Consider the following 17,689-nt stretch of genomic DNA (forward strand, 5'->3'; position numbering starts at 1 on the left):
ATTAAAATTTTGAAGAACACAAATTAATCATATTATTAATAAAAAACAAATGTAAAAATATATTAATTGCTTTCAAATCAATCGGATATAGAATTCAATTTCGTTCTTTTATTTCTATGTTTGCTTGTAAATTGGTGTTGTTTTAATTGAAGCATCTGAATAATCAAAGTATGGCATATTTTTTCGATACACTGGGTATAGTATATTATATATTATGTAAGGTGAACGCAATAAAAAGTAGGCTCGCTATATATATCAGCGGTACTAAATGTGTGCTTATGTTGTTTGCAGCACCAAGGCGCCGCGCAAGCTTTGGTGAGTGTTGTATCATTAATCCCTTTCATATAAAACTATTTCATAAACAATTAATAAATATTTGTTGTGAACTTTTTTATATACTTAACATGTCCAACAAATATTTATAAATCAATAAAATATTCAATTGTATTCGTATAAAATTTCTCTTAAAATGGGAAATATTTTTCTCTAAAAAAAATAATGGGTAATTGTGATCGGTCTATGTATTCAGAGAATCAAACGGTATCATTAACAACTGAAATCAGGAATCGAAGAAATCATGTATATATTAAACTTTTTTCTCAGCAAATTTTTGTTATTGATAGGGGGATATTTCCCTTTTTATGAAATTCTTTCACTTAACACTTATTTCTACTCCCAAAACAATTAGAGTAGCATTTCAAAAAGTAATTGCACTTTTATTTAGTTTTACCTGCTCGCATGAAATAAAATTGAACAAAATTTAAATCTCTTTGGAAAATTAATTTGAAACAGGATTTTCAACACATAGATTATAGATTTTTTGTTTTCAAAATTGCATTCCAATGGTTTTTGGCACAAAGCTTTATTATGCACATCTTAACATATCTTGAGCACGGTGAATTAATGTGGGGTTGCGTAATAAGGAAATACTCATTTTTTAGGATTCATGTGTGTTTAGGACACTTGCTGGAAAAAACAAAATGTAGAATGGTATCTCGTTGATCGATTTGGCTAAATCCCCTTTTTATACAAATTATCAATTTTTGTTAAAAAACTTTACTAATTTTTTCCTTTTGTGGCCGAAATATTTGTTTTTAAAGAATTTATCTGGAAATAGTATAACAAAAAATAAAATTTCTCCCCACATTCAGATATATGTCATTTAATCTACAACTCGAGCACTAAAATTTAAATAAAATCAAGCACTTAAATTGATTCGTTATTTTAGTTAATTCCAAAAGTAAAAATTTTAACTTACAGTTCCAAGTTTTTAAACAGATAAAAAATTCTCAACAATAATGTAAAAAAAAATTGAAGTATGTCTCTAAAATTTTGCCGCCCAACCTAAGGGTAAAATTTTTAATTTTCTTCATAGAACTGAAAATTGTAAGCTTTAATTAGTGCGATTAAGCGTTGATATTCAAAAATACGGGTCTTCTGATTTCGGCTACAAAATATAATTGGTAAAATGGTTCCAAAATTGGAAATTTTGCATAAAATCCATCAAGTGAATCAATCTTTCAATAAATTCAACGACATGGGTCGATTTCGATGTATTTTTTTGAATAATTTAAATGCATATAATCGGCGAAACATGGGTAATTTCTCTAAAAATATTAAATTCTACTCGAAAATCCGGAACTCTTGGATTGCTAAGGTACGTCCTTCAACCCCCCAAACATTATGCTACTCTTGAGCCAAATATCAATTAGCTACAACCCGTTTTTGTTAAATTTTTTTCTTCTTCCATTAGAGTATGAATAAGTAAAGAACAGAAAGGAAAGTGTTTTATGAGAAAACTCTCCATGTAGAACAAGGTCAAAAATATAAACCATATTAAAAACTCTGAATTCGTAGACTATTTGCAAAATAAAGTCATTATTTTGACGACATATGTATTGAATATTTTAAAATTTTCATTATATATTTTCATATCTAATTGTTTATTGTGCATGCTTCTATATTTTATATATAAGATTATATTTTATGGATTACTTAATGGCTGGGAACATTCTAATTGGTGCTACGTCAAAAATAATTAGCTCAAATATGACATACTAAAAATTAATATTTCTTTGACTAGTAAAAATTTATTTACGTACTACTTATTACGCTATTAGACGTATAATTTGTTTATGCCATAAATAACTAACTTGGTTTTAGTTGATACTTGTTATATTTGAATAGTTATTTTGACAGCACATTTTTTAATTAGCTACATGTTTGGCTAGAATTACAGGTTTATGGTCTACAGGTTATTGATCGAAAAATTCGATCGAAATTGTCAAATTCTTTTATCGGGGGTTTAAAAATTTCATAAAATTTACTTGATTTTTCTCATCTATTTCCATGCAACCATAATGTCTCACAGCGAAGTCTGGCGGGGTACAGCTAGTATAAATATAATTTAATTTCTTCCTTTTGATTTGGTGGTACTTAATTTCTTTTGCCATAGATAATTCTTTGTAGGTGAATGGTAAAAACCGTAAATTAAACCCGGTAAAAAGAGTTAACTTAAATCCAAAAAGTAAAATGATTTGTGCTACGTTTTTTGGAAAGGCAGTAGCTCAGTCAACTCTTTTTGACGAAACTGTTACGACTAGTTTGGATCAAATAATACCTTCGGGCGTAGTAGACATCTATCCCGTCTTTACAAAATTGTAGAGCTTGTTTTAACTAACACACCTATTTTATAATGACTTTTTTTACCTGTTTTATCTAACGGCGAAGATTTATTTTATACAGAAAGTATAATGTCTGATATCGTATTTTTAAAATTTCTAAGGCATCTATTAAAGTTTTCTTACATTAATAAATTTTTTAAACATTTACTTTTTATTTTAATAATAGTTTACTGTTTTACTTGTTTCTAACTTAATATTGTTGTGGTAATACAATTAAATATTAAAGTTAATATACGAAGTCAAGTATATTATCTGTAATGTAAAATATGTTTAAATAATGTTGCAGTAAATACATGCTTCTTACTTCTTATAGTCCGGTAGCCAGCGACAGATTTTAACCAGTCGTTTGATATCGGGAATAATATTTATATGACTAATACCTACCCGCCTGTGTCGCTGGAAAATTTTAATTTTATAAACAAAGACAACCGCGTTACTGTCTTCATCTCCATTTCTCTCGCTTATTCCCCATCCTTCCAGAACATTCGCAATATTTTACTTCCAATCCATGGAAAATTGACGGCTTTTGGCCTGGTTTCAGTCTATGATTTCTTTGAGCTCCTTCTATATTTTAGGGTTGACAATAGAATTAATTTGAAAAATGGGTTAATACGTTACATTACAATCTGATTTACTGACTGTTTCACTATTTACGGCGATGCCACTTACAGATAAAGTAGCATTCTATATATATATGTGAACCCAAAATTTCATCCCCTATTAATGGGGGACTATATGAGTCGGTACATTGCCTTTTACCCCTTGAAATTATTCTCTCCTATAAAATATTTCTGACATAAATAATATTCAAAAAGAAAAATTTAAAAAAATCATCACAATCGGAGCTGCTATTGAGGACTTACTAGGAAAAAAAATTAATCTTACGACTATATAATCCACCACGTTAAAGTTTATATGGCATTCTAAAAGTCTTTTTACAGTCTAAATGGCATTTTAAAACACATTCTAAACCAATATATAAATTGTCAACCGCAGTGGTTTTACTTATTTTTTCTTTTTGTTAATGAGAATAAAACTCTACCATTTTCCAAGCTACTCATGTGGCTGCAGAGCTGATGATAACTAGATTTTATTACACCATCATAGCAACTACCTAGGAAAAAACTACCGCAAGTGGTTTTGGCCCCAAAAATATTTCGCTGGCTCCCTGAATAATTACGTTACTTCAATGTACTCCTACATTTCAAACATTTTAAACATTATTAATATATTATTATGTAATTCATGAGAACTGAGAACAATAGTGGTTACTATAATTACTAAATGTATTAACTCCTCATTAAAGTTTTTAGTTCAATAGTGAGCTATTCGTACGCCCACTAAAATGAGCAAGTTTTATTTTATACCTATACATTATCAATAATGTTCGTTGTATGCCTGTAGTATGTTCCAGAAGTATTTAGCCATTCTTTACTGACTGACTAACATTTTTTATTTGAAACATTATTTCATAAATCAAGTAAAAATATATTGAAAATTTCGATTTCGAAAATCGGACCCATTAAAATGACTTTCTATACTGGGAAGATAATAAGCTATTATAATTTAGAATGTGATCACAGGCATTTTTGTATTATTCTATAAATTTTGAATTTTTGAATAATGAATACGGAGATGATTCCTGTTTCCTTAGCCCCAATTTTCTGAGATTTTGTTAATTAAAATTATGTAAAATAAACTTTATAATAAAATGATAGAATATTTATGAAAGTAACTATCTGATTCATTTAAATTTTTATTCTGAAAGTATAGACTTGTACTGCATTGAAGGTCAGCGGGAAAAAGTGGAGCTTATCTTTAATTTCGTTTTATAACCCTGGTAAAAGGTGAATGTTTAGGTATATCTAAAGTTATATACTCTCTCCCAACGTTTATAAAAGCGGGGAAATTAAGTTAGAGGATTTAGTATGTATGTCGGTTCAGTTAGAGTTAAGGGAATATCTTTAAAATCCCAATAATTGATTTGAATTGCTCAAAATGTGTATGAAAAATGAGTTAATACGAAAAAGTGACTTTTGGTAGTATCCAATTCCCAGGCCCATTTCTGATTTATTTATGTAAAAAGTCTTTTCTATTACTAAAACCTTATTATAACTATTTTTAATCAATTAATCATCATTATATACGTCTAATAAACGGTTTAAGAGAAATTAACTACCACAGTCAGTTTTTTTCACAAACGACTTATACAAGGATGATTAATTGATAAATTAAATTTTAATTTTTTATTATCATTTTCTCTCGTTAACTCTTAAAGGTGATTCGAAACGAAACCGTAAATTGAAAATGATACCAAAGATTTGAAATTTGATTTATCAAATAATCATCCTTTTATACATCTTTTGTGAAAAAATAAAAAATCATATCTCGTCTCTGTACGGCTCATGAGAAATTAACTGTCAGAGTCAGTGTGTTTACAAAAAAAGTTTTTCATTTGTATGCACAGTTTTTAATTTTGGTATGATTTTAAAGCTTAAAACTTGAGGATTATTGATACAAGTTTTTTTTATGTAAATGGTTACATTTTTAAAAGCACTTATTGACTAAAAAATCAACATTTATTATGACTTCTTCATATCCTACCATGTAAAAAGGGCTGTTTTTAATAATTAATTTATTGTAAACCGTACAGCGAATCGCCTTGAAATTTATACAGAAGGCGTATTAAATACTCATTAACTGACACACAAAATTTCAGTTTTTTGGTAACTCTTTCATTTTGATATCCCTAAGTGTTAAAAAATCTGAAGAGTCAAAATTCCCATATCAAGAAGCATCTAATTATAAATTCTTAATAAAGGGAAAATATGACCTTTTCGATGGAGCTCTGATTGCTCATTTTTTAATTACTTATGAAGTTCGTACAACTAACTGTACTTACTATTAAAAAGTTTTTCCATTCTAATGGATCTCTAGAAATTTAAATAATTTTACTTAACACTTTACTAGTACTGATTATACATACAGTGAAACTTAGTTAAGTGGGACCAAGATAAGCGAGAAACCTCCATAACTGGAACTCATGTTGAGGTCCCAATACTTTGGCACTGAAATACTTTTGCCTGTGGGACGAAGCAAATACATATTTATATCTGGGATTTGTTCTTTCGATTTTATCGTCATAATTACCTCTATAACTGAGACAGCGAGTGAATTTTATATACATTAGCCTCTATAACTGAGAACTGAGATAACATCGTTTAGTTTGTTTACTTACTTTTTGTTTTCTGCCCGAAAATTAAGCACTTATTTAATTTTTAGCCTCAGTGACCTTCAGTTTTAGTATTGCTTTACTATTACACGGATGTTTATTTGAAAATGCCGAAACGAAAGCAAATCGGTACGTGATAATCTGAAGTTAATATCCGTTTATGAAAGTGGGAAGATACGCGATGAAGTTTGTGTCGAATTTAATGTGCCAAAATCTACTCTTTGTAGAATAATTCAGAATAAAGAAATTCATTCACAATGTTCTGAAAGACAAGGAAAACAAAAACGTGTACGTCTATCAGAATTTCCTGAAATTGCACAGTGTTTGCTAACATGGGTTAAGGATCTTCGTCACAAAAAAGTTCCGATAAGTGGACCGATGATTAAAGAAAAAGCACAAGCTTTCGCGCGAAGGCTCGGTATTTATAATTTTGTAGCAGTAGGGATATTGATAATACGCTATTTTATTTAATAATGGCTGAATATGACTGAAATAACCTTAATTTTGACCTCTATTATTGGAGTCCTCTGTAAATGAGACAGATATTTTTTTAACCTGGATATCTGAGACACTGAGTAAGTGGAATACATCTATAAGTGAGCCAAATTTGCAGAACCCTTGACGTCTCACTTAACCAGATTTCACTGTACTTATAAAGTATGATACGCTATGCTATGGCATACTAAAGAAGTTTAATGTTATCTTTAACGTATTAAGTTTATGTTATGTAACTTACGTTTTGGTTAAAACAACAAATGCTGTTATTCCACTACCAGCAACTTCCCAAACATAAACTACCACGTAATATACTTTCGGACAGACAAACTGAATCACCAAATAAGTTCAACAAATTGAATAGCCTAAGCAAAATTAAATGAACAAGTCCTAGTCGTGCTATTAGCCGGAAAATGTGAAAGAGTGGTGGAACAACTCCGATTTCAAAAATTTTTTGTGTACGTATTCCTTAGACCTCTAAAAACATTCAGCCACACTAACCTTGGCATTACAAAAAAAATTGAGAAAATTAGGGTAGTTTTCCCATCCCCTTAACTATGCCTGCTATGGTTTAGTAAATGTTGATTGCGGGCGGACAAACATTTTCTCAATTTTCACCCAGTTATATAAACGAAAAGAAAAATATTCTTACTGAAACGAATAACTAAAAGATTCACTAGCTCATAGATCTTAAAAGTTGAGAATTACTTTGTGAGTCGTTTTCTATGCCATCAGGTGTGTTTTGACTACATATTATAAAGTTTTATATTGCTTTTAACTTTTTTAAGTTTACATACATAAATTATATAAAAATTAGTTTTCATATTTGTATGTGTGTGTGTGTCGGTGGAAAAACATTTTAAAATACTTCGATAAAAAAATTATAAAAACATTTATTAGATTTTGCATTTTATTTCAAAAATTACCTACCAGAAAAGGATAAAAATGTAGGTAGCTGTTTTGTAATTATAAATAGTACATGCATAAAAAAATAATAGTTTAAAAAACTAAAAAACACGCTTTTGTAACTAGTTGAACTAAAAGGTAGAAAATAATTCCTTAAAATTCAAAGAAATTATTTATCGTAAAAAAGCGTGGGGTGCGAAATTTCAATTTCTGTAAATATTTTATAGACAGATATTGGTAAAAGTAAAGTCATTATAAAATATCTTTAAAAGCACTCCACGATTTTAACGATAACATGATTTTTTTGTATTTTAAGAAATTATTTTCTACCTTTAGTTCAGCTAGTTACAAAAGCGTGTTTTTTAGTTTTTTAAACTATTATTTATTTTGTGTTTTTTAGTTTTTTAGAATATTATTTATTTATCAAAAATTCAGTATAAATATGGTGGGAGCGCAAGTAAATGTATATATTTTCATATATGGAAATCGTGAATCCTGAAAATCCTGATCAGGATAAGCTTATTAAATTATTGTATTGCCATCGGTTCTTGATGCATATTCTTTTCGTTCAAACTACTAACATACCAAAATACAAACATACTAACGTATGAAGCTAATAAAAGAGTGTTAAATTTATCCCGTCCTTTGTTGGAAATAAATACTTAAATAAAAATTTAACTGAATGGGTTTTTCTCAAAAAGGGACGCTTGTACGATTTACTTAAATATTTAAGCTACAATTACCTTTATTCCAAATTGAATTTATTGAAGACGTGTTGCGTTGATTTTTCAACGGGTTTAATGAAAGACAGTTAGTTATTTTCTAGATTGTTATAATTCTAAAATGAGAATTTTTAATATTTCAAAAATGACATTGACCTACTTTCCATTCTGCTTACGTCTATTATAAAGCCTTCTGCTGTTTTTTTAATCCATAATTTTCAGTTAAATATTTTTTTTTTTGTTATTGAAAAGAATTGAATGCTTTTTTAACCTCTATCCTTTAAACATATGGTAAATTCGTAATTAGCAAGTGATAGTTTTTTCGGAATAGATCGTGAACCCATAATAAAGCAAAATTTTGTATGCTTCTTTTTATATCATGTATATATGAAATATATCAAGGTATATTAAGTTTGTAGCGCTTAAAAATATTGATGCCACAAAAAAATTTTGGTATAGGTGTTCATAGAATCATCTAATTAGTCCATTTTCGAGTGTCCGTCTGTCCGTCCGTTCTGTGAACACGATAACTCAAAAACGAAAAAAGATATCAAGCTGAAATTTTTACAGCGTACTCAGGACGTATAAAGTGAGGTCAAGTTCGTAAATGAGCATCATAGGTCAATGGGGTCTTGGGTCCGTAGGACCCATCTTGTAAACCGTTAGAGATAGAACAAAAGTTTAAATGTAAAAAATGTTCCTTATCAAAAATTAAACAACTTTTGTTTGAACATTTTTTCGTAAACATCACTGTTTACCCATGAGAGCGCCAATTAGGCGGAAATTTTATAATATGTACTATACTTGATTATCTGTTATGTATGTGTCACATATTTGTATGTGTAATGTGATAAAGAAATCAACACTGACTATGCATGGTATTTCAACAATTAACTCAGTCAATTGTTTGTTTTCACTTGTTTTTAATCTTTATTTTGATAGTTCATGAAGTTTATTTTGAGGAGTCAGAAAATACAATGTTGTATGTATAATATTCGATTCCACCCAATATTTGTATTAAAAAGAAAATTTTATCAAATTTTTTTTTTGTCATTTTATTATTAAATTTTTTTATTGTTTTTCTGTTCTGACCTAGTTTTTATGAATTTTTTTTTCTATATATTTTATTATATAAAGTATTTATGTACATTATATATACGCAGTGTCAATTTTAGTTTTTTAAGAAAAATACTGCTGTTATACAATATTTTTCAAAAATAAAGTTACTTTGCTATTCATCTAGTTATTCGAGAATCGATGTAACTTTTCAGAATGTGTGGGTCAGAATGTGTGTGAAGGCATAAATGGAGACTCTTTGCTATTAAGGAATCCATCGACGAAAATTTTCGAAAACGTAGATATACTTGTTAACCGACATGTTGTAAACAGCAATTGCTGAAAACACACGCTTTAGGTCATGAAAACCAATTAGAAGTCATGTTTTTTTTACACATGTCAGTAAAACTCTCCAGTAGGGTCGTATTTATTAATATGATGATTAAAGAAGAGTATATTTATGGGCTTGTTTAGCAGAAATAGGCTATGTGCACATCAATAACTCTGTTTTGCAAAATGATGCAAAATAAGACGCAAACGCTTTATGTGTTGCGTCTTCTTAAAAATTGTCCTAAAATGAGAGATTATTACCAGCTAGTACTCCGAGGCAATGCAATTTTCCGAGGCGTCTAGGCAATTTTAAAATCAGACGGTGCCGTGCTTATCTTTTTTGTTAGTCTTCATAAATCACTTTGACAACTTCTTGCGTATTTCTCATAAAAATTTGTCTTCCCCCCACTTTTTTTAGCTCTTAGCCAATGCATGACCTCTAGGTTGCCTACTCCGTCACTGTCAAATCGTTAAATCGTTTTTATTATCCATAATAAAGGCTAACGAAATTAGAGTTATGCAAAGTAACAGAGTCCCAGATAAGTAACAGAAGAATACTTACAATCCTTCATCGAATTTCTATCAAATAGTTCTTTTGTAATTTTTTGGATCTGATATACCATTTGCGCGATAGAGCTTCGTTAATTATCGTTGGTAATTTTAAAATTTCTTGATGAATATTATTAATTTTCTAAAATTCTTTCGTAATGCCTTATTAAGAATAAGGCAATACATCAGAAAATAAACATTGCAAAATGTGATACACTAGAAAATGTTAGATTTGCCCTAAGAGGACAAAACCTATTTTAGTTTGGTTACAATAAGTATTGATCAGTCTGTATAAAAAATATCGTACATAGTTTTTATTATATAGATTATTGTTTTACGAGCAGATGTATAAATTCTCAAGAATATAATATTTTTAGTTACTATATCACCAAATATTTTGTCATTTTTATCATTATCATTAGATATGCTTTTATCTCTAGAGATATCTGATATACATATATTTACTTTAAGCTTAATAAATTGTGGTGTCATTTATTTTTAAAGTTTCAAATATCTAATTTATAAATGACCATGTGTATACTCACTGTCACAATATCCATACATCCCTATCCCTATATTTATATTATAAATGTGAAAGTAAGAATGTTTGTTTGTTTGTTACGTTTTCAGGCAAAAACTAATGAATGGACTTGAATAAAAACTATACAATAATATAGATCATTCATCAGAATAACACATGAGCTATAATTTTCAAAAATATATATTTTTATTATTATTACTATTTTTCGTTTACATTCATGAAGTTATATCAAGTTGCTCGTACTATCTTAACTCGTCGTGAAGATCGAAATATATTTAATATTACTATCATCAATGTTTGAAAGCGTAATACCGTGAAAATTATACATAATTCTTTGTAGTTAGAAATTTAACGCAATTACGCCCTTTCGAATTTCATTCATCATATGTATAATAATACATAAATTACAAACATTAGCGTACAATCTTTGAAATAAATCTTTGTGTGAAACTTCATAAATAAATAACTACTTATTCATATAAATTAATTGTTTTCCCATTGTTTTGTGGCTTTCAATAATATGGCTAATTAAAAATTGATCTTATCTCTTTTAAAAATTTATTTTGTACAACATTTTTGAAAATGTTGTTTGCATTCCAATGAAAATGTGTTTGCGTTCCCAATATTTCGTTCTTGTCTTCTAGAGATTTTTTGTAAATATTGAGGTATCGTTATATTCGTCTTAGAAACCCAATTGTCTTTAGATAGATTTTTTATAAAATTAGACAAAATGGCGGATTTTTTGCTTGAAACAGTAATACGTTTTTAAAAAGAATTAACCCAACTTAACGAGTAGGGTATCAAAATAAAGGACATTAAAAGGGGTTTGCAAAAAAAATAATAATTATAACTTTAAATTTAACTAGTATAATAAATTGATTTAAAAAGTTTAAGTATAGAATATTAAGAGAGTTTTTTTGCCAGGACACTTCAAAAAGTCTTAAATGAAATAAATTGAATAAATTTTTTATTATAAGTAATAGATATTTGTCAATATTTAGTTTACGCTGTATGTATGATATTAAAATCGTCAATTATAATCGAGAGAATTTGATGTAAATAAATATCGTATACATTTTGATTAAAAGTGAACAACATAAAAAATAATAAAAATAAGTAAATAAATAAATTAAAAATTCGATGATTTGAAAAAATTGCACTCTATGTCTAGAGCTCGAATGGCCCAGTTGGTAAGGGCGTGGCATGAATCCAATAGGTCCGGGTTCGAGTGTATTTTTTTAAATTCTCTTTAATTAAGATTACTAGACAAGATATCTGTTAATATAAAGTTTACGCTGTATGTATCATATTAATATCTTCAATTATAATCGAGAGACTTTGATGTAAATAAATATCGTATACATGATTAAAAGTAAACAACACAACACAAAAAAAAGAAATAAATAGATTTTATTGAACGCAGTCGAGTTTTTGATTTTTTTAAGTATTGTTATGTATAGCTTTGAGATAAGGTCCAACATACAGTAACTGAAGTTTGCCTGACCATGAGTTCTTTTCGTATCATATGATGTTATTTTTAGATTAGAGTATTTCTGTCTAGAAGCATAAAATTTGGACGTTTTGTCGATGTCGATAAAAAAAATATCAAAAAATAGTTTAAATAAAAAATGGTGACTGAAAAATAGTAATATTTGAATAAAAAAATGTTGTTTTAAAATTAATAATTTATGATCGAATAAACATTCATAGTATCATTTGTTTTAATGACAAATTGACTTTTGGTAGTGTCCATACAAATTAAATTTTATTGAAAATGATTGATTTGCATTCGAATGAAATGAGGTAAGGTCGAAATACTCATTAAAAATGTATAACATGTGTATCGTAATATGCTCTCATAGATAACAATCATTTTATTATTGTTTTAAATATCCGATGTTGAATATCCTCCGATGGGGTTTGTATTGGCTGGATGCCTTCGTGTCTTGCAGCGAAATGTGAAAATTTAGATCATCGAGCTAGTTATACTATTTACAAATACTTGACTCATCTCGAACGAGAATTTCTTGAAGAGGTGAAAGATATTCTCGGGAAACATTTGACCAAATAGAATAAATATTTGCATAGTATAAACTGTGCGTGCGGTCCCCATATGATGAAAATACCTTTCTATACCTGTATAATAATAAATACTTGAATAATAATAAATAATGCTGTTGTTCAAAATTGTAGATAAATATGGTGGGAGCGCAAATAAATACATTTGAATAGTAAGATGTAATGTAAAATATTATTTATATGCGTTCCCACCATTTATTTCATGGGTTTTAATTTTTGTTGCAGAACCCTCAAAACTATCTTGTATTGAACTGTATTGTGAATCTAAACCATCCTTGCATCCACTTTAACACGCACAAAAAATTTCATTAAAAGCGGTTCATTCGTTTAGGAGGAATTCAATTACAAACATGCGATGACGCGATTTCCTTAATTTTCTTCACTCAAAAAGAAGGTCAACGTGGCAAACGAAGTTTTCACTTCAATAATTTAAAAATAATTAAAAAATTTTGTACATCAGTTTAATACCTTGTATTACACAATCTGAAAATTTTCGGAATATCCAATTTTGTTTTTGTAATACTTAAGGATGTATGAGCATGACAACAATGTTTGATTTAAAGGCTCAAAATTTGTTTGTAGGTAGTCTTTTACTCAAAGAATATGTGGTTAAAATTTCAGCTTAGGTATCCATGCAAATTTTTAAGAAAAAAGTCATTAAAATCGATATAAAATACATTGGCTCTTATGGAGGAATCTCAAAAAACGACATATTTTGGAAGTTTTTGATAACTTTCATTTGGAATGAATGAAAACAATTTAAAAAAAAACTTTTTAATAGAAAGTAAACATATTAGCAATGAATTAGAAAAGAAAAAAACTAAGTGTCACCGTCCATATAAGGGATATAAGAGCACGGTAGATTAAGGGTTGAAATTATTTTTATCTTATTTTCAACTTTGATGATGAATTTTGTTATAATTTCATGAATGTAGACGAAAAATAAGAATAAAATTTTTCGATATGTGTCTTGGTTTTCGAAATATCGAAAGCTAAATAATTAAACAAAATTTTCAATTTTCGATATTTTGAAAATTAAGCCAGATATCGAAAAATTTTATTCTTACTTTTCGTCTTATATCGTCAAGTAATAATATAAATTTATCATCAAAATTGAAAATATCTATTTTTAAATTTGTGCCCCCACTACCATGCTCATACATCCTTAAGAGGAGATAGAGAGACGTTAAATCTATTTGGAAAGCTTTGCTCACCTGTGAATTGAGATGGCGTGGATGATGTTAGAGAAGTAACATTTGGGTATTAGAGCTTTTTCTTCTAACTCTATCATAGTTGAATTTCTTCTAGTAAACAACTAAGTAAACTCAACACCACTTTTCGTATGTTTTTCAATGAAACATAAAATATTTTTCAATGTGTTTCATCTGATATAAAATAATTGTTAGAATATTAAAAAACCTTGAATTTAGCATGCTTATTATGACTAACAATAAAATTCAATCAATATATTTGCTAATGGTATAAAAATCAATTGTTGTGTATATTGACTATAATACGTTTAGTATTAATAATACCCATGCTGTATAAGTACTCCCTTTCTTCACTATTTTTCGGGAGATAAATAGCCTATTTCAATCCTAATTGCGTCAAATTTAATAATTCCACGACAATTACCATTTGCTATTTCGTTTCTAATCCCGTATTCATATAGCAGAATGACGTGTGCAATTTTTTGTCCATTATTGTCCATGTTCAGAATTGTCTGTTACACATTCGAGTAGTGAAGATAAAAGTACTTCTAACTCTAATAACGTGTGAAATTTTCATTTCGGAGCACTTTTATTCACTATTGCATTAGATGTTTCAATATCACAAATCATGTCCGATAAGGATCACAAATACGTGGATAGGTTAGGTAAGAGTGGCAATTCTGGGGAAAAAGAGGCCGGTCTATTTCCGACCACTACTCCATGAACGATTTGGAGCTATTTAAGAACAGCAGGAATGCTTTGACGTCCACGGACTTCAGGTTAGAGAGATTGTTAAAAAAAATGGCTCAAGTGAGTCAATCTCCTCATGGTAAGAGCTGGACAGTGAGAGACAAGGTGAGACATCGATTCTTCCTCTTTCTCACTGTGACCGCTTCTGTAAAAATTATGATATACTGTCAGGCCCAGGCGTTCTACGTGCCTGTCACCTAGCTAATGTCTTGTGAGAGCCACAACATTTTTTGCTTAGGAAGGCTCTTTGAACGATATAAGATCTTCAAAACGCCTGCGATTCCACTTTGATCATATTTGTCTTGTAACTACCTCAAGTGCCTTCTTTCCTTTATCTAAAACTGATCTTACTTGAGATATCCTCATTCAGGAGCAGTCTGCAGTCTGCAGTTCGCTCTCATATGGAACTCCCGGATGACTCTTGATGCTTGTGTCTGATAGCTTTGTGCCATTTATAACAAAACGACGGCCCTGGAATGTCCCTGTATGTCAAATACATGGATAAAATACCATAAAATTTTTTTCTTGGATAATTAATTGATTTAAAACTGGAATAGTAAAATCATACTGACAGATACATTGTCTTTGCGTTTGCTATCAATAATTAAAATTATATTAATTAAAAAATTATATTAAAAAATATACTAATTAATGGTAGGTATGGTGATGTTCCCAAAACACTTCACTTAAGGTTCCCTCTTAATATTTCAAATGGGACGGCTGCTATCTTAAATTTTTGTATAATTAAATTATCTCGGTAAATATTTTGTGAAAAATATACAACTAGACTGTTTTGCAAACAACCCGGATAAATTTTTTCTATCCTTCAAACTATCATTTTTGGCACTATGTTACTTTGTTATATCTCGTTATAATTGACAATATTATTGGAGTGGGCAGGTATTGTTGTTTGAAGGTCTCCAGCAAAGAGTGATATCAGGACCAGAGCTCCCTTTGGCTGATTTTTTGTACTAAATAGAATCTAATTTTTTCATTTTTTAGATGAAATTTTCCATACAGACAGTATTTAACACACAAAATTTAATAGGCTTATTAATTAGGTGTCATCCCTGCAAAAACTTACCATTTCGTACAATGAAAAGATAACAATTTGATGCTGTCAGTCGTAGCTGTCAAGTTTTTTTTTTGAAATATAAATGGCAACACTAACAAAATAATATTAATAACTAGCGATCCGCCCCGGCTTTGCACGGGTGCAATGCTGATACTAAATACACTACAGAAAAACTGTGAACGTTGTATATAAAAACATAGCGGCCCGCTCTGGCTTCGCACGGGTATAAAATATATAGCCTATGTGATTAAAATCGATCCAGTAGTTTTGATTTATTCATTACTGCCCGTGGCCCGCACGCGTTAAATTTGGAGTAAAACAATCCCCCTTTCCCTATACCATGAAGATTTCCTGCTATCTTTGGAATATCTAAATTCATACACTACATTTTTACTTATTTACTTTTTACATTTTTAACTATTAACCTCAAAACCGCATCAAAATCCGTTACGTAGTTTTAAAGATTTAAGCATACAAAGGGACACAGGGACATGGGGACAGAGAAAGCGACTTTGTTTTATACTATGTAGTGATGACACTACTAAATAGGTAGTGCCATCTTGTAGGTTTTTTTTCGTAACATGTTAACCAAATGACATTACTAAATAGATAACGTCGTCTTTTGGAGGAGGAAAAATAATAAACGAACGATTCTCGTTCGCCCAAATATTAAACATAATAATCAATTATGTAAAAGTCGGTACTTATGGTATGGCGTTCTGTACTCGTTTGGTATATTTCTCACGTATTTCAAAATGTGTATATTCAAATAGGAAATGATTTAAGGCAACAAGGGAAAAATTTGCTGTCATTTATATTATGAATTAAAATTTATCTTTCGGGAATAGCCCCGAAGTATCCATATTGTGTGTGTAAATTATATATATAGAACCATATAAGTATAATATTTTCAAATTCACAAAATTGTAACATAATAATAATACAGGTTATATAGAAGCTAGTTACTCTTGCCCATAATGCACTAAATTACAGGAGTTATTTTTTTATTTGAATAGGTTCAGTATCACGTACTGAATATAAATGCACAAAATCCTTACAAAAAGAAGCTCGGGAAGTGCTTCCATTTTAAGGAAAACCCTTTTAGGCTATATCTCCATAACCATGTAATTTAGACCAGAAATGGTAATAACCTTTATCAATACATAGTATAAAACAAAGTCGCTTTCTCTGTCCCTATGTCCCTATGTCCCTATGTCCCTTTGTATGCTTAAATCTTTGAAACTACGCAACGGATTTTGATGCGGTTTTTTAATAGATAGAGTGATTCAAGAGAAAGGTTTTTATGTATAATACATCCATATTATAGTAGAGTAAAGGGTTGAAATAGGGGTTGAAAGGGATATGCTTCAAAAACTAAAAAAGTTGTGCATCGATTAAGCTCAAATATTGACACAATATACCACCAGCTTCAAAGATCTATTGTTTTTATCTACTTTTAACCTTCGGAGGGTAGAAAGGTGTAGCGAGAAAGTGGGAAGGAATTATCGAATATTTACAAATATACCTAAGTGGGGTATCAAATAAAAGAGCATGACGTGTACATTACAAAAATGTTATCCCACGCAAGGAAATGTGGAGGGAGGGGTGCAAGTGGGGATGTTGCCCAGCAAAGCGGGTAGTTCACAGCTAGTTGTAGATAAATAAATTACCTACTTTTTTTGTACAACCATTTTTTTTTGTTACTTCTTGACTATTTGACCGATATCTTTTAATATTTGTTTAAATGAGAATATGAAAAATAAATTAACTTTTAAATGTACAAATTTCTTAAAACTTTATCTTTAAAATTTTTTTTCTAAAATTAATATTTATGAAGTTATAACGCGTTTAATGTTGCAACCACCGGGTGCAAGATTAATAAAAACGAAGTATACATAGTGTAATGATAAATAATTCAATAAATATATGAAAAATATTAATAGTTTAATAATTAGCAATAAATAATTTGCCTTCTTACCTGCAAAAGCAGCGACCACCCCTTGGATTTTTTTTAAAGATAAAAAAAACAAATTGACTTAAAAGATAGGAAATTAAATTA

General features: G+C 29.3%; 1 protein-coding gene across 1 annotated transcript in view; it reads left to right on the forward strand.

Annotated features, from left to right (window-relative positions):
• Positions 1-17,689, forward strand: part of LOC123299027 (sodium/potassium/calcium exchanger Nckx30C) — a 181,065-nt gene that overhangs the window by 16,346 nt on the left and 147,030 nt on the right. The window contains exon 2 of the mRNA XM_044881162.1: positions 292-315. Coding sequence (XP_044737097.1) covers positions 292-315 — 24 coding nt within the window. The remainder of the gene's footprint in view (positions 1-291; positions 316-17,689) is intronic.

The sequence above is a fragment of the Chrysoperla carnea genome, chromosome 4 (genome assembly GCF_905475395.1).
Source record: "Chrysoperla carnea chromosome 4, inChrCarn1.1, whole genome shotgun sequence".
In the NCBI taxonomy this organism is placed as follows: domain Eukaryota; kingdom Metazoa; phylum Arthropoda; class Insecta; order Neuroptera; family Chrysopidae; genus Chrysoperla; species Chrysoperla carnea.